At 40.3% G+C, this 22,090-nt stretch overlaps 1 protein-coding gene across 3 annotated transcripts in view; it reads right to left on the bottom strand.

The window, feature by feature from the left end:
* Positions 1-1,226: 1,226 nt before the first annotated feature.
* Positions 1,227-22,090, bottom strand: part of LOC123764773 (multiple epidermal growth factor-like domains protein 6) — a 377,392-nt gene continuing 356,528 nt past the window's right edge. For all 3 annotated transcript variants that reach the window (XM_069302605.1, XM_045752888.2, XM_045752889.2), the window contains 21 exons: positions 21,355-21,457; positions 20,218-20,420; positions 19,304-19,490; positions 19,047-19,172; positions 18,514-18,623; positions 17,844-17,947; positions 16,343-16,515; positions 15,506-15,607; positions 14,752-14,907; positions 14,368-14,625; positions 14,066-14,206; positions 12,894-13,010; positions 12,632-12,760; positions 11,016-11,182; positions 9,892-10,020; positions 8,234-8,396; positions 7,174-7,356; positions 6,895-7,035; positions 3,755-3,868; positions 3,008-3,142; positions 1,227-2,047 (listed from right to left, as the gene is read on the bottom strand). In XM_069302605.1, the coding sequence (XP_069158706.1) occupies positions 1,986-2,047; positions 3,008-3,142; positions 3,755-3,868; positions 6,895-7,035; positions 7,174-7,356; positions 8,234-8,396; positions 9,892-10,020; positions 11,016-11,182; positions 12,632-12,760; positions 12,894-13,010; positions 14,066-14,206; positions 14,368-14,625; positions 14,752-14,907; positions 15,506-15,607; positions 16,343-16,515; positions 17,844-17,947; positions 18,514-18,623; positions 19,047-19,172; positions 19,304-19,490; positions 20,218-20,420; positions 21,355-21,457 (3,003 nt within the window). In that variant the 3' untranslated portion in view covers positions 1,227-1,985. The remainder of the gene's footprint in view (positions 2,048-3,007; positions 3,143-3,754; positions 3,869-6,894; positions 7,036-7,173; positions 7,357-8,233; positions 8,397-9,891; positions 10,021-11,015; positions 11,183-12,631; positions 12,761-12,893; positions 13,011-14,065; positions 14,207-14,367; positions 14,626-14,751; positions 14,908-15,505; positions 15,608-16,342; positions 16,516-17,843; positions 17,948-18,513; positions 18,624-19,046; positions 19,173-19,303; positions 19,491-20,217; positions 20,421-21,354; positions 21,458-22,090) is intronic.

Genomic DNA, 22,090 nt, shown 5'->3' with positions numbered 1-22,090 from the left:
GACTGAGAACAGATGTGTGTTCACCCACAGGGTTATAAACCCATGGAATTGCCTACCTGTCGAAGCTGTAAATGCCAAAACTTTTAAATTTTAAAGTCCAACTGGAAAAAGATCATAAAGGAAAAGGATGGGGGGGACCTTTGACAAGCTGCCGGCTTCTTGTCCTTGCTGAGGCCACTAATGTTAGTGGCCCTCAAGTAAATCAGGAAATGTGCCCAACCATTTCTATCCTGCCCAACATGTAAACCTTCTCACCCCAGGGAATGTTATTGATGAACAATCAAGGGACTTACTTTATACCAGACATGAGCAATTTGTACAAATTTGTTATTGTTCATTTAATGTGTTTGGCTATATATTATGTGGGTACTATTTTTGCCCAGGATATGAAGGGTGCAGTGAAGTTATTGAGCACATTAGATGTATGCACATTTCTACCCTGTGTTTTATTTAAATTGCAGAGTGGATGGTAACATGATACAGGTATATGGTAATGAATATTATGTGACGTGACAAGATTTAATTGTTTTAAGAGTTCATTGAAGTGTTGTAGGTCGAGGCAGAATTTCATTGTTTGGCATGGTTATTTTCTCATTTTGTTTTCTTACCTCTGTGGGTCTTTAAGTAGAGCCCCCTGACTGTTTCTCAACATAGATATTATTTTGATTTTCCCTTTTAATTAAGTATTGACAACATATTATATCTGAGCATATATACCACAAAGAGGAGTTCTACATCAGTGCTAATGGATGCAATGCGTGACAACAGGTTGCCTCGTGTGGACACACCTACAGGCAATGTAATTCCTCAATTGGTATGAGGCCTAACCACATGACTACAGGTGTCACTGGCATCAGTGAAGTGCCAGTGAGGCTGAGCTTTAACTGTTGACAGGGAACCAGTAGTGCTGGGAGAGGGGGGGGGGGTCCAAAGCCTTGTAGGCTGATGCCCCTGGGCTCATACTCATATTCAAAGGACACCAGCAGAAGAAACTTGTTAACACACCCAAGCTGAGAGAACAGGAGCAAAGAAATTAAACCCCCCTTTCCCAGCAACACATTTGGAAACAGTATCCTTTGAATATTTAAGAGCATTTTAAATCATAGGCACGATTGCTTTCAAATGCTCCTTTCCTGTAACCATCAGCTAAGATTAAAATACTTTGTGTGTGTGTGTAATCTAACATCTGCTTAATTATTAAATTGAGGATAAGTACCAGTCACTGCTTAAATATCATCTCTTTTATAGTTTCTATGTCAATATCTACATTCACACTGTCTTGCACATTAACTATTCCAGTTATCAAGATAAATCTATTGTACAATTCATTCTGAAACATGACAATGAATGATGAGAATTCATCTGCGAGTCTTACACACTCATTCATACAACTATAAACTTGTGGGTAAAATTATTTAAGTATTATCACTGAGACAGGTGTTTCATTTTCTATTTCAAAACTTTTTTCAAAGTATGACATTTCTAATATTCCGTTATTTTACTCTGAGACTCTCTCTCAACAAACAAATCATATTTTGGTCCTTCACACCCAATAAACTATTGGTCAATGTGAATTTAACATTATTAGGCATAGCTTTAGGCATAGTATATACTAGCTCTATCTAGAAGTCCAACATTCTGCTTGCAACTCATTTTGTTTGTATGTACTTTAACCTAAATAAACTGACATAATTATTATAGATTTTTAGACTGAAGGTGTAGAGCTGTTTTTGCTGTCATTATAAACATTGTACTGGCAGTTAATAATGACCAAAGACAACATTTAATGTTATATCTATAATCATTATGTATTGGAGGTAGCTATATAACCTGCAGTACCTCCAGCACAATAACAATGTACATGGAGGCTACTAATGCTGTAGATACAAATGCCACGATTCGTTTTTGATGCTCTGTAGAAAGTCGCACAATTCTAACTCGCTTTACCATGACACTGAAGACTTAGCTCTTCATGCATAGGACTTTCAGCTGAGTTCGACAGGAATGTCTGCCCTTCCTCGTTGGTCACTCACTGTGCTGAAGGAGACTGTCAAAAACATTAAAACCTGTATTACCAAGAGGAACCAATATTATATATGTATATAATGTTCTACAGTACATTGTTTACCTTTCTATAAAATTGAGTAACATAGGTTACTTCTGTCTCCTAGTAACATAAATTAAAGATACATATACAAATATTAAATTCTGTTCACTTAACAGATGGCAGCATGTCAAGTGCTCTTGACAATTTCATTTTTAGAAGGAATTTTTAGCCATCACATTCTCCTCAGGAAGATATAGGAAATGTACTAACATACATACACATGTGTGTATAATATATATACTGTATAGTGAGAGGAGAGCAGAGTTAGGAACATAATATCTGATTTTGGAGAGTATACCAACTGTTTTAGAGACTTTCTTTGTTATGTGTTGAATGTGGGTGCATAACTGATTTCCCCTGATAATTGATTTTACTTTAGTTAATTCTTTGTTACCATTGTCACCACAATCTTAACCAAACATTTTAACCCTTCTACTAGACTGCATAGATACAGACCTCCCCTCCAAACCAGACCTCACCTCCAAAGACAAAACCTTACCATAGTGTCCTGCAATGTTGTCAGAAGGTTGTGTGAGGGCATAATTATTGCAGCAACTGTGCAACGATCACCCTCCCACCCAAATGTATGTCTTAGTTTTTTTTTAAATAAAACAAAAATAATTTGCTGTGGAACATTGCATTTAGATTCTGTGTCTGCCATGCTGTAAGTCTCATACATAGATTTTGAGATATATACAAGAGTTGTTACATTCTTTACTGATTACTGAATCTTTACTAGATTACTGAATTAAGATGGCATGGGGAATACTTTATTTTTCAAACGAGGCATGCTGATTTGACCCACATGAAACTGTGATAAAAATGTCTCTCTATTAGTTACTTGCGCACACACATTTACAGTAATATTGATCAGTACAGTTTAAAAAATGGTAGACTCACCATCCCTCTCAGTACACTTGGGGCCAAGCCATCCTGGAGTGCAGAAGCAATGCCCATTTGAGGGGTCACAGGTGCCTCCATTGTGACACTCGCACGCCTGCTCACAGCTTGCACCAAATCTGCCAGGCCCACATGCTGTCATCCATAAGATCTTTCATTAGAAATGGTTTGGGTAATATTTACTTTGTACATTCCATTACAGCAAGGTAAAGTGTTGCCAGAAGTGGCATGCTTTTTGTATATCCAGGACTTGTAATTATTAATGCTGATATATCACACCAGCTGAATTCTTTCAAAACGTTGATTAGACATATACTGTATATGAATGTGTTTTGGTGAATATGAACAGAAGCTGCCTTGTATGAGTCAATAGGACTTCTACAGTGTCCTTTATTCTTATGCTCTTAAGCATGTGTAAGTATATTTCTTTTGACCAGTGTAACTTATCATTTGGACGGGTTTTCATTATTAACCAGTTGCCAAAGATGTACATAATAATTACATTATGATTTTATAATAACAATATTCCTCGACCTTCAATTTCACATTTAGGAACCCTAACACATGACAAGGATCACACCAAGGTTTACTATTACTGTACTACTAAATCTTTTCCATAAATGGGGGAATATGAAATACTTGATGTAGTCAAGAACGAGCATTGAATCATTCAACTGCAGTCATTAATGATATCATTAAAAAAGTAATTTTGGTAAATATATAAGTATTTACTGTATTAACACTTACGCATAGCGCAGTTAGGCCCTTTAGTGCCGGGTGGGCAGTGACACTCCCCAGTCTCTCTGTGGCACCGGTGCTCGCCACACTGGCACTCCTCCTGACAGTGACCCCCATACATCCCTGAAATTGCTCATTGTAGGATCACAAATAAGTATATAGTTGTAAGAAAACAAAAATATATACTTTCATTAAAATATAATTTCAATGACATCTAACCCACACATCTTAAAATACTGTAAAAGAAGAGATGACATTTCGGTTCATCCTGGATTACACGATAATGGTCCAGGATAGACAGAAATGTTGTCACTTCCTTTATTTTCAGATGCATGGATTGGGTGTCTTAATTTCCAGCTATCTTATTGTGACTTATTGTAAGTCAATAATCATTTATCATTTAAGGCATATGTTAATATATGATAATTTTTATATTTTTCCTTTCAAATTTAAAATTATTCATATACAATACGTACAAAGTGTTAAGTGTTTACGTTCATACAAATTCAGAAACTTTAATTTATCGAATGTTATGCATTTTATAATTCGCCTAGATCACCAAATTTCAAGAACATTATTCATTTATACTAAAAAAAGTAATAATAAATTAATAGCTAAGCCTTTGCATAATTACAAAATGATTTAAAAAATATGATCAACCTTTGCAACGACACTAACCCATTGTCTTCCAGTGGCATCAACTGCCACCAAAAGATTAGTTGGTCAGTTACATCTTTCAGTTGATCGATTGGGATCCTCTATACTGCAAGACAGTTAATATATTAAACCTATACAGTACTGTACTGTTCAAGTTCAGTTTTAATCCTCCTATTATTATCCCTATAGTACAGTGGTCTGTGTCCTTGACTTACAGTTGAGAGACCCTGAGTTCAATCTCCGGGCAGGATAGAAACGGTTGACCATGTTTCCTTTTACTTTAAGCTTCTATTCATTTAGCAGTAAAATAGGTACTCCAGAGTTAGACAACTGTTGTAGGTTGCTTCCTGGAGGAGGTTAGTATGTGGACTTGGGGGAGCAGGGGAACATTGTTAAGACTTGAGGACAGGGTTCCTGTCCCCAACAAAGGGAATTATTTTGCTTAAACTTAAATATTTCTAAGTTAAGCTGAAAACAAATATAATGTCCCTTCAAGAGATATTGATGATTTTAAATTTATCAATTTCTATTTCAAAATTATTTACCAAGCGGCTCAAACACCCATCTCTGTTGTAAACAGTTTAGTTGAGATAGCGTCACCTCGTCGCACTACTCTTGAGTCATTATACGTTCATAGGTTTCTTTATATAATATGATTTATTTTTTTAGTGGAAGCCTTCTTAGAAATATTGCTAACTAGAAGGGGGGGGGGGGGACACCCTGCATTGCTCTGGTGATGGAGACCACATCTTCATTATTACTACTTTCATTACTATAACCATCTTAACTACCTACAATCATAAACAAATCCACAAGGGCCGTGATGAGGGTTCAAACCTATGCACAGGATGTTCCAAGATGCGCCTTAGTCAACTATGAACTCTGGGAACATCCCATGCAAAGGTTCGAACCCCTCATCACGGCCCTTGTGGATTTGTTCATTTGATATATCATGTTACTGTATTGTGATTTCTGTGTGTACCTACAATCATCATCACTGTAACCAAGTACTGTACACTACTCTATAGCCAACTTCATTAAACACTACCTTCAAATTCTGAATATACCTGAGGGCCACTAGTGGCCTTGAAGAAGACAGGAAGCCAGTGGCTTGTCAAAGGTCCCCCACATTTGTCCTGATTATTTTTCAAGCTGGGCTTTAAAATTCAGCAATGTTTTGGCATTTAGGGCTTCAGTGGGTAGGCATTTTCATGGGTTTAAAACCCTATGGGTAAAAAAAGCATCTCCTGTTTTGTCCTACAATGTGGCTTGAGCTTGAAACCATTGCTCCTTGTTACATTTGACTTTTTGAAGAAGTTGCTTAGATCAATATCCTTTATGATCTGCAACTACTATCACTACTTGGGCACTGCTGGATTACCCATCTATAAATTTCCCTCTCCATCACCTTTCCTACCCTGCACCACTTCCTTCTCCATTATAGTCCCTCTCCTTCACCATGTTTCCAATCATTCACCACCTAGTCTACTCTTCACCTTCATGAAGTGCCTTCACTACTCTTCACCTTTATCCATCATACTTGCAACCACTTTCACAAAATACTGTTTCTGTCAATAAACTACATAGGAGAAATTAACATTTAATTATATAGAAGATAATATGCTAGATGAATCTTGTTGAGGATGTCATGGCATGGGATGCCATCCAATTTAGGGAGATTGGATTAGTGTAATTTGGCATTTTTAGCAAAGGCATGTAGCTTGACCCTGACCAGCCTATGACCATCCCCATCTGACCCCCATTCTCGAACATACACACACACACTTTGTATGATATAGATTTCATCAGTGCCATGATTATATTGATTTTTTTTTAAATCAGTGGTTATAGGAACATGCCTTTTGACTACTTTTAGCAGGCCCAGAGCTTTTTCTTCCCTTAGCACATGGTAAGCCTTACCCTACTGTTTTTTCCTGGAATATGACCCACCAATTGGTTAACAATCAGATCCCTAGTTACTGCTGGGTGAACAGGGGTGAATAGTAAAGCATTGGTGCTCAGTCAATCCTCCCTGGCCAGGACACAAACCTAGATTAAATTACTCGCTGGCATGCGTGTTACCCCTACTTCACCAGGGACTGCATATATAAAACTGATTGTTGATTATCTATAGTATACAGCTCCCATTGTCGGGGACAGGAAGACCATATTTGGGCCCATTGAGCTCCAACCCCCCCTCCCCTATCCTAAGCCAACTACTAACCTTCCCCAGGATGCAAACCACAATAGGTGTCTAACTGCTAGGTTAACAGAGGCATTAGGTGAAACTAAATGTGTCCATCTGATGTGCTGACATACACTTGGAAGCCATATACTATATTCCCATTTATTATCGTTGATTTTCTTAAATTTCTTGGATATGTTTTTGGTGGAATGATGTCGAACTAGGTGCCAAACATCTGTCAGTTGTGAGGCGAGGAGCATAAAGACCATTGTGCTACAGTACCCATTAAAAGCAGGTGAAAACTAACCTGTAGGACAGGTGTTGGCACACATCTCGCCAGTAAAGCCAGGCGCACAGTGGCACTGCCCAGTCTGAGGGTCGCAGGTGGCACCATTCAAGCACTCACATATACCAGTGCAATATGCACCATAGAATCCAGCAGGGCACTCTGAAGAGGGCAAACGAGGAAAATAAATATCTAACACCCTGTCTTTCTGTAATCATGTACACAGCTTGAATATAATTCAAATTTCTTGTAATGCTTTTAAAAATTCCTGAGTGCAATGCACAGATTAATGTGACGTACCCAGCTCACAATAGCGGCCATAGTGGCCCGGGCCACACTCACAGCAGCCGGAGAAGCGGTCACATGAGACGTTGTGGTGGCAGGCACAGTCCAGTTGGCAGTTGGGGCCATAGCGACCCAGGCCACACTTCTGGCTACAATCTGACCCGGTCCACCCCAATCCACATTGGCATTCTCCCGTTGCTGGAAACATCATCCATAGAACATTTGTAATTAAATAAAACCATGCAATAGGCATAAAACATTAATTTTCCCAGACTTTAACATCAATAATGGAAAAATATGAAAACAAATTGTATAGAATATGAGAAAAGACTTAAACCATTAAGCAAATATTTTAAAGCTCATATTAAAAACAAGATGGCGATGTATGACCAAACTGGAGCTAAAGTAACCAGCCCATCTCCAATAATGATGTTACTTGTAGCAACCATTTGGTCAAATTGGCCTGCTGAGCCCCAGAAAAGTGTTTTGGGGGCAATAAGTCACAATGTGGTTTAAAATTAAACACCCAACCCACAACTCCAAATGAAAGAAGTGAGGACGTTTCGGTCCATCCTAGATTGTCAAATCATTGTCGAAGACAGACCAAAATGTTGCTAATTCCTTATTTTCAGATAAATGGCATGGGTGTCTTACCATTTTGTATTACTGAATTAGCCCAAATGGCATACTAAGATAAAGAAACTGAAGAACCCAACCTTACCTGTCTAAGCAATCCTAGGCTTAAAATAGTACATATAGTTCCTATACTAGGCCTAGGAATGTTTATTTTTTGGATAGGTTCCCTTTTGTAGCCTCTACAAAATTAAGTACAAATTTAAACGTGATCACTGTTGCCTGCAACAGTTCATTTTTATATACTCCGTCAAATAGTTACTTTAAGTACATATTAATATTTTTAGGAGGACAGGTTGAAAGTAACAATAAAAGCAAGACCCACAATGCCACAGTTTACTGGAGTGTCTTAAGAAGTACCCCTGAAGAGAATGAATATAAATTAGTACATTGCTAGCTTATTGGGCACTGCAGGTGAATATATTTACAATGATTAACTTACCTGGATGGCAGATGGCATCATTATGGCAGTGACAGGGGAAGGCACAATTGAGGCCCCAGGTATGGTCGGGGCAGTGGGACTGACAGCGGAACCCTGTATACCCAGCAGGACACCGACACTCCCCAGACCTGGTGCACACTCCTCCATGCTCACAATCACATGTCTGGCAGCCATCACACAAGTACATGTAATTTAATGTTTACAACTGGTGAACATGCTGGGCAACATAAGATTATATAATTAATTAATTTCCAGATTGCCTCTTTTCTAATAACAATAATATATTATATTGTGAACATGAATTACTGTACTAGTTATGTTAGGTTAGGATAGGTTAGGTTTTATGAAAGTTCTATGTTAGTTTTGACTAAAATAGCATAAAATTGCACTCAAACATTATAGTACAATGAAAACTACCATTTATATGAAAAACTTTGGGAAATTAAATATTAATAAAAATTTGGCTTGTTAGGCCACTCTGGCTATTAGGCACAACATGTATAATATTTTGTTGTGTTGGGAGACAGGAAGCCAGGTTATACATACAGTACATGTTAGGTTTATACTGAGATGTAACTCCCCCCCCCAGGGTCGAATTAATAATCCCACCCAGGATGCAACCCCACAACAAGCTAACTCCTGGATACCTATTTACTGCTAGGTGAACAGGGGCACAAGGTAAAATTAAACTCGCCCGACCATTTCTGTGCCGCCCAGGAGTCTAATCCGGAATTCTCAATTGTGAGTCGAGAATGAACCTGACTGTGCTACCGAGATCCCTCATATGCACCACACTGGAATATTCCCAAGGCTACAGACTACAGTGGATTGTGCTATGCAGTGTGCTACTATACAATTATATTAATGAATGTTGGTCACTGTATACTACTGTGTAAATAAGGAGAGGATAGCATAGAAGAGAATCAGAATTAGTGTAGTAATATACTGTACTGTATATCACATTGGTTAAATTGTATGGGTATAAACATCCATACTAACAACCCCCCCCCCCACACACACATGAAATGCAAGGGACAACATTTCAGACTGTCCTGGACCCTTATCAGGCCGTGTCATAGTAAGGGTCCAGGATGGACCAAAATGGCCTCGCCTTCACCTCATATGTATGGATTTCAGTGACGTTATTGTCACTTACCCTATGTAAATGTCAATATCACCAGAATAAGATTTAATTTGAAACTTAACTGAGGACCTGAATAAACTAATTGATTGCTTGCAAAGTGAGGAGACAGGTGCAAGAAGGCAAGACAAATGGGCAAATGGGTTGATGTGATGAAGGATTGAAAGGGGGTTAAAGGAGGGGGGGGGTGTCTAAATAGATGACAGGGGCAAGGGGGTATGTTATAGGTAGAGGGGGGTACAGTAATCTACATTTCACATGATTAAAATGTCACTATCTATTGATGTATCGGACAGAATCGGACTTCGTTTGTGCTCGGTGTGGGATGGACTGCCACTCTCGGATTGGCCTCATCAGTCACACCAGACTCTGCACCAGGATTGACAACTAGGGCGCAACTCCATAGTCTCCTGAGACTGAAGGATGCCTACTACTACTACTACTACTACTACTATCTACTGATGTAACAATTTAGAGGATGAAAATATATGTACAGAGTTCTACTCTAGTGGCTCACCTGGTTACAGCTTAACCCATAGGTGGTGGGTGGACAGGGAAGACCACAGGTGGGGCCATAGTACCCATCGAGGCACTGGCACTGCCCGCTCACAGGGTCACATATGCCCCCATTTTGACACTTGCATTTCTGTGGCAGAATATTTAGCATCCTAAGGTGGTTTATTTGCATTATAAAAGTATATCAAATTTCAACCAATTTTTTATATTGGAAATATATGATAAGCTGCTAGCAGAATAAAACAAATATTTTGGCTCTTTAACAAGAAGTAGTGACAGTTTTCCAAGCAGCCAACCAAATTCTATCATTGAGAGAGAAGTGATGCAATATCAACTTGAAAGTCAGTTGAAGACCTCTAAAATATTTACTCCTTTTGCAATGCTTACTGATTTTATCTTAATCTCACTCCATTCAATTCAAACTGTTCTGAGCATGTATATATATATATATATATTCATCTTGCCATGTTCTGATGGTGTCCTGCTCTGAGTTTGTATATACTGATCCTGCCACGTTGGGATCCATGGGGTTCCCAAGTCTGCCATATCTAGATCCTGTCAAACACAGACCTTACTTCCCTCAACTTGATCCATCCTAATACTATTTCTTACTTAGTCATATGACTACTCTGGTCTATTCGATCCCAGCCTTACCAGGGCTCCCCATCCCAGCCCTACCAGATTCTGAATGTCTCCCATTCTGACTCTTATGCTTCCTGAATCTTTCATAATGGCTATTTCCTCAACCAAACAACAACCCAATAACTTGTGTAAGGGTGAGCTGGTATCCCTTTTACTCCTGTATTATTCCCAGTATTGTTGATGCAATGTTTCTACTTACCTATCAGTGACTATAGGGAGAGGCCTAGCTGTGTGTGCCTGCCCCCTAGCCATTTATACTTGGTGCTACCTTTCTCAAACATTAACATTTTCACCATATTTTTTCTTAATGTTGTGATTGGAATTGGCTGTAATAACCTCCTTCTACAATACATTCTATTTACCAACTACACATACAGGGACTGAGAAGTTCCTTATATCTCTAAAGCTCAATTACATTTCATTTGCAATGGTTCACAAAATGCCACTCAATTGTCATTAAGCTGTTGATTAATAGTTTATTACCTGTTTACAGTCGACCCCGTATCTGCCTCTGGGACATCCTCTTCGACATTTCCGACCACGAAGACCAGCGGGACAGAAGCACACTCCAGTCACAGGGTGACAGAGGGACGCCCTGGCACACTGACACTCTTGATTACACTCCTCGCCCCACTGTCCCTCGGTACAATCTGTGGAGGTAAAGCCTAGCGAGTTATGTCATTCATACAGGTCGGCGTTAAATCCCCGACCATCCAAGTGGTTGGACACCATTCCTTTAACCCGTCCCATCTTATATCATTATCCTGATCCCTTCGAATGGCCATATAGGCGGAATGGCTTGGCACTTTCTCCTAAAAGTTCCCTTCCCCTTCCAGACAAACCATCTTGCAGAGAGAGAACCATCTTCCAAAGACAAATATCCAGAGATACAGATTCAAGCTAAGGAAACAAAGGTGTCAAAACAATATACTGTAATGGAAAAACAGTTATAGTCCTCTTATCAAGTCAACTTCCTCTCCTACCCTGTCAACTCAACATCAGCAATGGAAATAAAGTAACTTCTCGTCTACTGTGATGGCACTTAACCTGCTATAATTGATTCATGAGATATTGCCACGAGACTAGAGTGCCCTCAGGTCTTGCTATTATATGTGAGAATAAACACTTTGCAATGCTTTTATCATGCACACCCTGCATGATGTTAATTGTTAGGTTTCATTTGTTAGTGCTTCAAAGTATGTAAAATTTTACATTATGAAAATGTTCATGCTTCAGTGTGAGTAAAGTTTTCCTTCGCATTTTCGTGAGGGATGCGTCCTGCACTCCACGAGGACAGAGGGGCTAGACTTCACCCACAGAGGGTGTGTCTTGTGCGCTGTGAGGCATGCAACCTCACTGTGTGAGGGGTGGTTTACCCTGGTTTTCTGTGTGACTGGAGTGCTGTAGTCAATCTGGTGAGTGAAATTAGTCCCTTACTGTATTATGTCCCATTCAATGTGTATTTTAATAAATGTAATACATGCACTCTGGTCCTTTGTTTAAGCCTGCCAATTCGAAATTGTGTCAGCTCAATGTGTTTACTCTCATGTTTGAGGTGTTTCTTTATAATAAACACTTGTTCTATATTTCTAATTTAAGGTAATGTACATATACTGCAAGTAAGGAAGTAAAGGACGGGTTTCGATAACTTGTAATTCAGTGTATGGCTTAGGAGCTTGTGCCATTACAGTTCATGGTGCAGGGAAATCTCCGTTATCTTCAGTAGTCAGACTCTGACACAAGGGGGTACTCATGGACACATCAGCACCTCAGATTCATAACTATTAGAGGGTTGTTTGGATATTTAGAACAATGCAAATAGCACTGTTAAATGTATCAAGTGGATATCTATGATAATAGTATTGTGGCAAATTATTTATAAAACTCGTGCAAGTTGATAGTATTGAATTCCTTTAGTGTAATAATATTACCTGTGCTATCCTGGATCTTATTTCTTTACAATTAATAAAGAATTCCTAACAAGAATACCTACATACAAGACAGAAAACATTTAGAGAAAATGTGCCAAACACCCAAGTGCTGAACAGAGTGCCCAAGTGACTCAAGAAATGATAGCCAGTGTCCTCATGGATACGTACACTCGTGGCACTGTTTGCCTTGTCGGCCTGGAGGGCAGGTGCATGCACCAGTCACGTGGTCACAGGGCTGATCCGCCTCACAGCGGCACCGCTCTCTACACTCTTCGCCAAAGAACCCACGAGAGCAAACTGGAAGAATGAATTTTGCTAAATATGTTTTTTTAGTGCAAGAATACTATATATATTATTCAAATAATTTTTCTATGCAATCTGTTTCCAGGCAATAAAAACGGTAAAGACTGGAAAAACCTTGGACACTTACTAAACTGGCATTTATCTCCTATGAAGCCGTGTGCACACTGGCACTTGCCTGTGACATGGTGGCAGTCACTACCATGCTCACAGTCGCACACCTTCTCACATCCCTCACCCCAGAATGCTGTAGCAAAGTATAAATATCTTCTTCATATAACAAGTAATGTTTAATGTGAAAAATGTAAAACACACACACAAAAGTTAGAAAATAATATTTAAATGTTTATTAACCTTGAATTTTTATTACATTTAATACAATTAGCTATGACTAATTATTATAATTCAACAGTGAAATGTAATTTGAGAGAGAAATCATTTGCATAAATTGGATGTAAATTTATCAGTGTGGCAAAAAAAAATAAACTAACAAGGTGAGTACATGTTTGCAATTAAATCCCAAAACACAGGCCGGGGGGGGGGGGGGGGGGATAATTATTACTGAAATGCAGATAAGTAGGTTATGCCTCCCCCTGCTCTAGCTGAAATATATCTGCATGATTTTCAACATTTACTGTCAGAATCAACAATAGATGCAAAAGCACACACACTTGTAAAGGAACCGTGTTAGTTAGATACCGTCTGCCCCATGTATAACTTTCTCACTACTAGATTTTTGCCTTGTATACTTATTTATATACAAGAATGTACATTGGGTTTTGAGAGTGTATAACATTGGTGTTTGAGCATTACATTCTTGCAAAGCCACTAACACACATCAGGTCCTTAAGCTAACCGAAAATGTAATAAGTACATTGTTGCAGAATTTGAGTTCAACTTAATAACTACAATATAAATTCACAGTATAATAGATTATACTGGGTGAAGTTGCATGTCTAAGTACAGTACTAATACTGGGGAAGTGGGTAGCACAAGATGCAGTGTAAGTTTGAAGCACAAGGTAGAAAACAATGAGGATGAAATTAGGAAACTTTTTGGTTCTACTTTTGAATAAGGCATAGGTTAGAACTTTTTTTAATTCATTAGGGAGTGAGTTCCATAGACTGGGTCCTTTTATTTGCATGGAAAATTTGCACAGATTTAGTTTGATTGGTGATATTGTGATATTAAAGATATACTTCATTATTGAATTTATGGTCGTTTAAGGTCTTGTCCATGATGACAGCGGTGGTGGCACTTGTGCAGACCACTGAGGCATTATCGGATAGTATGAGCACTGACCTTTGTGGCAAGGCTTATGGCAGTGCTTGCCGCGCCAGCCTGGCATACATCTGCAGGCTCCGGTGATGGCGTCGCAGTGGCCACTGTGCTGACATTGGCACTCCAGCACACACCCGGGACCATATCTGCCAGGTCCACACCCTGAGAGCCAAGAAGAAACTCATGTTAATTTAACATACAAAATAATATTTATAACAACTTGAGAACCTATTTACAATATGTTTATTGTACCCTTAGGCTGTTATGTATAGTCAGAGGTGACTATACATAACATAACGGTTGCTAACATGTAGGTGACTTACCAGTCTCGCAGAAAGTACCAACAAAGCCAGGAGGACAGATACAGGTGCCAGTATCGTGTTGACAAGTGGCGTCTTGCTGACACAAGCAGGTGTGCAAACAGCCGGTGCCATAGGATCCTTTGGGACACCGGTCCTGGCAGGTGGCCCCTGTGTACCCCGGGGGACACACACAGGCACCGGACACTCTGTCACAAGTGCCTCCATTGTGACACAGACACACATTCTGGCAGTCACTGCCCCAGCGATCAATGGAGCAAGCTGAGACCGGAGCAACATATTAGCGAGGATCACACAACAATTTCATATCTATGAACAGCAAAATGGATAAAGATAATTAGTTGTTGATACATCAGTGAATGAAAATCATGCCTTTTAGATACCCACTCTTCAAGCAGTGTTGACCATGTTTGCCAGAAGAACAAGAGCATGAGCCTGTGACAGGGTTGCAGGCAGCTCCAACGCCACAGTTACAGTGATGCCGGCACTCCATCCCCCAGAAACCATCTGGACAACGGCGTGAACAGAAGGTACCACGCCAGCCTATTCGGGAAGGCAAAAATCAATGTCAGTAATGTACAGAGGGAGAAAGTAGTAATAACAGAGATGATCCCAGAACTGAAACTTTTTGGTTTTTATCAAATTTCAGTTCTATAGTCACCCCTAAAAAGGCTCAGATTTGTCTGGGCTATCATTTCAGTTCTGGGTGTCACCCCTAAAAATGGGTATGTCTTAAGTCTGGGCAAAAGTTGAGTTCTGGAGATCAGGTGTTTTTCATGTTTTTTTTTTTAATCTCTATACAGTTTTGGAGAGCTTCTGGAGAGCTTCAGTCCTGTAGTCAGTGACAAGAGCCTATATATAACCCTGCCAGCTCTACTTAGTTACCCGATACAAATAAATTCCTGCATTATGAAGGCATCAATTGTTCTTTTGCAGCCCTGGATGTCTAGCACTGGTTTTCTTTAACAAAAAAGTTAGATGGAAATCGTTTCATGGGAATATTCTACAAAAAACACAATGAAAAATTGTGTTAAATTTCATTCAACAATTTCAGAATGCATGAACACACAGAAATATACTTTTGACTTAATAGAAAAAACAGGACGATTAGTACTGTACTTAAAATGGTGTGATGATTTACCTGGCTGGCACATGCAGGCACCAGAGATGTGGTCACACTGGGCACCGTTGGCACAGCTGCAGTTCATGGCACACCCAGACCCATAGGTTCCGACGTCACACGCTATAAGGAAAAAAAGTCATATAAATTATAAAAAATAATAATAAACAGACGATGAGTCGCAATAACGTGGCTGATGATATAATAAAATAATGTGGCGTTCCTTAACTGTAAGAATTCCAGCTTGCTCATATGCTTAATTCCTAAACCTACTAGAATTACACTAGAAATGTTCTGCAAATCAAGGGACCCAGAAAAAATAAGTATATAGTAACTAAATACAATTGTATGAACAGGAGTTACACATACTAATAAAGCCACTATTACCCAAAGCATTTTGGTCAAAACAAAAAAGAAATGGACAGAAAATTAAACTAAAAGTGTGAGGGGGTAAACCACTCAATACTACTGGAGAAGTAAGTTAACAGAATGAGAACATTCATGGAAAATAACAAATGAATGCAAAAAGGTAACACTTAAGGATGATAGACAGACTATTACGATATGGAGTCAGTAGATAAAGCAATAGTACAGCAGTTTATTTACATTAATACCAGAATGGAAATACAAGGTGTAGTTTAGAAAAGCAACTGGACTCTCTCATAACATTTTCTTTGGAACATACCATGAGTAAAATTACTACTGTATTTTACTGTGTTCTGTTAAGTCTGAGATGGACACTAGTATCTCAAGCCATCACCAGGGCAACACATATTGGATTTATCATTAATTGCATTTTTTCACTGGCACTGTATGCAACAATAAAGTATCATGGACAGAGATGCAATGGTAACTCACGTATTTTGCACTGAGGTCCCCGCCAGCCCGGGGCACATATGCACTCCCCAGTGACACGGTCACAGCCTCCATTGTTATCACAGTGACACATGTGCACACAGTCCTGGCCATAGCGTCCCAGTGGACACGGCTGGCCACAGCTGGGGCCTGTGAATCCCGGCAAGCACTCACATCTGAAGCACAACAGACAGGTGCATTATTTGATAATAGAATACTGTACAGTACATGTATACTCAATATTTACATTTTGTATATATACTGAATAAGAATTATGAATTTTAAAAAGAATAACAAAACATTGTTGAATGTATCTTTGGCATTTGTCAAATACGTGATCACTTCCTGCTAGAGGAACTTCTATCAGGACCAATCTTCACCCTATTATACCTTATTGGACCCATTCTCACCTGTTGGAACCACTTCTCACCTAACAGGACCACACTTGCCAGTCCACTTATCCCTGTCAGGACCACCTACTGTATATTTGACCTTACCACCTAAAGTCCAATTTCCTGAAAATATTACCTACTTTCCAAGACCCTTACAAACTATCAAGTCAGCAGGCTGAGAACTTTTCTTTTCCATAGCTCATGGTAAGCTTTGCCTTACTAAATTTCCATGGAACATAACCCACCAATTGGTTAACAACCAGGTACCCAATTAACTGGGTAAGTTGGGGTGAGCCGTTAAGGACTGGCACCAAGTCAATCTTTCCTAGCCAAGACTCAAACCCAGACCAAATCGCTTGTGAGGCGTGGGGTGATTGTATTATTACTATGCCACTAGGGACTGTGTAACATGTGCTGGGACCATAGCCAACTTGCTGAAGTTCCCACAGCAAACTGCCTCGCTTCTTGCAGGTCAGCATTCATCAACAGAACAAATCCACAAGGGCCGTGACGAGGGTTCGAACCTATGTGAGAAAGGATCCCAGACACTGCCTTAATCACCCCTTGTGGATTTGTTCATTTGATGCATCATGCTATTGTGATTTCTGCAATCCAAGTGGTTGGAAGCATTCCTTTCTCCATCCTACCCCAGATCCTTATCCTCACATGCCTTTCAAGTGCTAAACAGTCATTATTGTTTACTCCTGATAATTTCCTTACCTTACTTTTAACCTCAAGGGTCCATTGCACATTTAAGAGATCCACTTAACACCTGGAAGATGAAAAACACTCTTAAGGATCTACTGTTCTCATTGGAAGCTGATCATTACTCACTTCCTGGACTCTCTCTATATATAAAGCCCATGCATGTTTAAGAAGAGAAATATATACATTTTTTAGTTCATAATATGCCAAAGGCAACCTTCCTCTGCCATTCTCTTAGAGTACCTCCCCTTTCTTCTTTCCATCATTCTCCTCTCAGAACACCTAACACCTCTTCCCCCCCCCATCACTATCCCCTCAGAGGTTCTGCCCTCTTCATGTTGCAGTACTCAAAAGAGCAACAGTACCCAAAAGAGCAGCAGTACCCAGCAGTGCCGCGAAGGACTCACCTGCCGGTGAGCTGGTGACAGGATGCACCATTGAAGCAGGTGCAGTTCTCGCTACAGTCGACACCAAACCTGTCAGCTGGACACGGGGACTTGCACTCCGGACCCTGAGGAAAACACAACACTCCCAACACCTTCACATAACAGTACTACATATACAAATAATAACATTAAATATTGCTGCACATTCAGCAATGCACTCACCATTCAGTCACAGGACTCGCCATTTAGAAACGAGTAATTATGGCAACAGTCACAAAAGTCTTCCTAACATTTTAAAATCTGGGTAGAATACCTTTTGTAGTTGCCTTTAGTGACTCGAGATCCTCAATGATGCCCTGTAATAGGTTACCTCCCTCAGTGATGCCTTGCAGTTACTTCCATCAATAATGGCCTGTAGTGGCATATATCCCTTAGTGATGTCCTATAGTGGTATATCTCCCTAAAAGGTGCCCTGTAGTGCTCTATCTCTTATAATGATGCTTAGTGGCTTATCTCCCACTATAAGATGTATTAGGCTAAACTAACATTTACCCAAAACATCTGGTACAGAAGTTACCATGAAATCAATAATGCCACCTTAAAATGCATTTAAATATCTCCATTGATAATTAAATAACAACTGATAATGAGGCAACAATGAGGTAACTATAGTAAACTAACATCAACTCACAACAAATCCTGGAGGACAGAGACACTCGCCAGTAACACGGTTGCAGGTGGCACCTCTCAGACACTGACACTTCTGTTGGCAGCTCTGGCCCCAGGAGCCCTCCGCACAATCTGGGAAAGTATTTTTTGGCTATCTAACATGATACTGAAGCCGTTCTCTGAATAATAAATCATGAGCAATAGGTTATTATTTAGTATATCACTGAGGTGGTTTGAAATCGACATCACGTTTAATATAATTGAGCAAAAATTATCATATTTTAATCTTTTAAAAATTTTGTACTCTGACAGCACTGCAAACCAGGCATGACATGGCATATCTCATCAAAACTTTTTAAAATACTCAATAGATTGGACGATGTTGATTCAGACAATGTCTTCAAAAGGTCAAATTTAAAACAAGAAGCAATGGTTTCAAGCTCATCAAGCCATACATGGTTGTGAGGGTGGTGGGATATATATGGTTGTGGGGAAGCGAGCTATAATACGGGCAATAATTGATGTTATCCAAAAGATGGTAACCAAGGCACTCACGGAGAAGACAGTTGGGCCCGTGGGTGCCAGCAGGACAGAGGCAGACGCCAGTAGCAGGGTCACATGGCCGCAGGCCACACATACATGCCCTCATGCACCCAGTACCATAGTGGCCCACCTCACACGCTGTTGGCAAACGCATAGTTGTCTCACTATTGTTAAAACTCTTATGTAGGTATATATACTGTATATATATTCCAGTCTATTGCTCATACAGTATGTGAAAAGAATGAAACACAGAAGGCGAAGAATATTACGCTTGAGGCAGTCCGGTCCAGTGAATCCTGGAGGACAGTCCCGAACACAGGTCCCTGTAGCAGGATGGCAGGTGGAATCGCTTGAACAGTTGCACTCATGCAGGCACCCGGCACCCCAATGGCCAGCTAGACATTCTTGGGAGCAGTCAGAGCCCACGTAGCCAGGCTGACACTGACACACACCACTCTTAGACGGTAGTGAAAAGAAGTTGGATTAAATTAAGCAAAAACAAATTTTGTGGTACCATGAAAGGCCAGTCTTTCTTATAGATAAATGAATTGCAAATGACTCATAATATTACTATACAAAATTTTTTGATAAGTTGGAGCCATTGCTTTTTAATACTGTCAAAAACAAGACCTCTCATGAAGATCATAACACTATACATCATAACTATCACAACAACAAAATCATGCAGCATGTTGATAAAGAAAAAGGAGCTAGGAATTATGATTCTCCTATCATTGATAGTGGCTCAGCAAGCATTAGCTGCAGTAAAAGAAAATGCTGGGAATATAGTGGTTATTCACACATACAAATCTCTGGTGCAAAAAAAAAAAAACTCATACTGAGAAAGGCTATAGGAACTATGAAGGCTGCCCCATGTACAGTTTTAAATGCAGATATGATAGAGCCCAATAGGATCGGGAACCTATACACCAGTTGACTGACAGTTAAGCGGCGAGACCTAAGAGCCAAAGGTCAACCATCACAAGCACATTTAGATGAGTATAGGGCTGATTGCCTCGAAACTTTTACAATACTGTACTGAACAAGTTAGAGGATACTGACCCTATCACTTCATTATAAGGTAAAATGTAGCACCTACAAGGGGCAATATCTACATCTCAACAAGCCAGGACAGAATGCAGGGCAGAAAAAGAGCATGCCAAGAGTGCCAATGGTTGCATACCTCAGGGTGACACTGCAGTGTGGTGTGAGCCTGGCACTGGCACTGATGACGACAGTTGGGGCCCCATGTGAGGGCCGGGCAGGGCATGTTGCATTTGGGGCCAAAGCGTCCTGGATCACACTCACAGAAGCCGAAGATTCTGTTACACCTCATATTGGGGCACATCATGGGGCAGCGGCGCTTGCACTCATCTCCGTAGTACCCTGGCAAGAGACACCAGTCACGTCATGTAGTACAGAAAACCTTGTAGTTTGGACGTGGAGGAAAGGGTGGGTGACAAAAAATATTAGAGCTTGGATGGGGTGAAAAAACAAATTGCAGTTTTGATGGAGGGACAGAAAAACTTGTTTGGAAGGGGTAACACAACAACCTTGTAGTTTGGATCTGAAAGCCAGAAACACCTAGTTCAGGTGATGGGAACTGGGAAAAAACAACTTATATTTTGCATGTGTGGGGAAAACAAAACCCTTGTAGTATGGATGAAGAGAATAGGAAAACCTTGTAGTTTGGATGGGGGAAGACAGGAAAATCTTGTAGTTTGGATGGGGGAAGACAGGAAAATCTTGTAGTTTGGATGGGGGAAGACAGGAAAATCTTGTAGTTTGGATGGGGGAAGACAGGAAAATCTTGTAGTTCGGATGGGGGAAGACAGGAAAATCTTGTAGTTTGGATGGGGGAAGACAGGAAAATCTTGTAGTTTGGATGGGGGAAGACAGGAAAATCTTGTAGTTTGGATGGGGGAAGACAGGAAAATCTTGTAGTTTGGATGGGGGAAGACAGGAAAATCTTGTAGTTTGGATGGGGGAAGACAGGAAAATCTTGTAGTTTGGATGGGGGAAAACAGGAAAATCTTGTAGTTTGGATGGGGGAAGACAGGAAAATCTTGTAGTTTGGATGGGGGAAGACAGGAAAATCTTGTAGTTTGGATGGGGGAAGACAGGAAAATCTTGTAGTTTGGATGGGGAAAGACTAGCCTGACTTTTCCCAGGATACAAACTACAATTGTTTTGCATAAAAGGTCTTGCGTTGCCTGGAATTCAAAGCCAAAACCGGAGCCAAACAAGTCCACACCTAGAGGGCAGCCAGAGAGTCATCACCTCACCCAGAGTCACCTCACATTCAGAGTCATCACCTCACCTGCAGGACATCCGTCTTGGCAAAGGTCGCCAGACACGCCCGGGGGACAAGTGCAGTTTCCGGACACAGGATCGCATGTGCCGCCATTCTCGCACCTACACACCTGCAGAAACTTAAGTTAGTTGTGACACACATATAGGACTCCAGTTGATGCTTGAAATCGGTCTCGTCCCACTTGTTCAGTGACCCAGCATTTACGTTTGTATTTATTTATACTGTATATACAACAGTTCTTACATTCTTGTATAGCCAGGATGGGTGTAGTTCAGGAGGAAACAACGCCACTTGCAGTGGCGTTTCGGGTAGGTCCTTAATCCAAATATTTTTCCGGAATACTGTGCCTAATCGTTTAACTACCAGGTACCCATTCACTGCTGCGTGAACAGAGGCTACAGTTAAGGATTGGCACCCAGTCAATCCTCCCTGGCCAGGATATGAACCCAGGCCAAAGCGCTCGTGAAGCGCTGGGTGAATGTTTTACAACTGCGCCACGGGGACTTACGGGGACTGCTAAGTTCCCGTGGCCCACATGGTACGGCTAAGTCTAAGTCTAAGGTAAGCATGGTCTAGTCCCACCAATATTACACTTACTAAGAACTAATAAAATATTTTCTCTAGATCTGCACAAACAAAATAGAACATTAAATTAAATCGTTCACATATATATTCAATCAATAAAGGGTCACATCAATCTAATGTTTTCCCGAAGGCTCCCACAAGAGAGGCGGGAAGGGAA

The sequence above is a fragment of the Procambarus clarkii genome, chromosome 48, assembly GCF_040958095.1.
Source record: "Procambarus clarkii isolate CNS0578487 chromosome 48, FALCON_Pclarkii_2.0, whole genome shotgun sequence".
Lineage (NCBI taxonomy): Eukaryota > Metazoa > Arthropoda > Malacostraca > Decapoda > Cambaridae > Procambarus > Procambarus clarkii.
The sequence above is the reverse complement of the archived record's forward strand: the minus strand, read 5'-3'. Positions and strand labels throughout refer to the sequence as shown.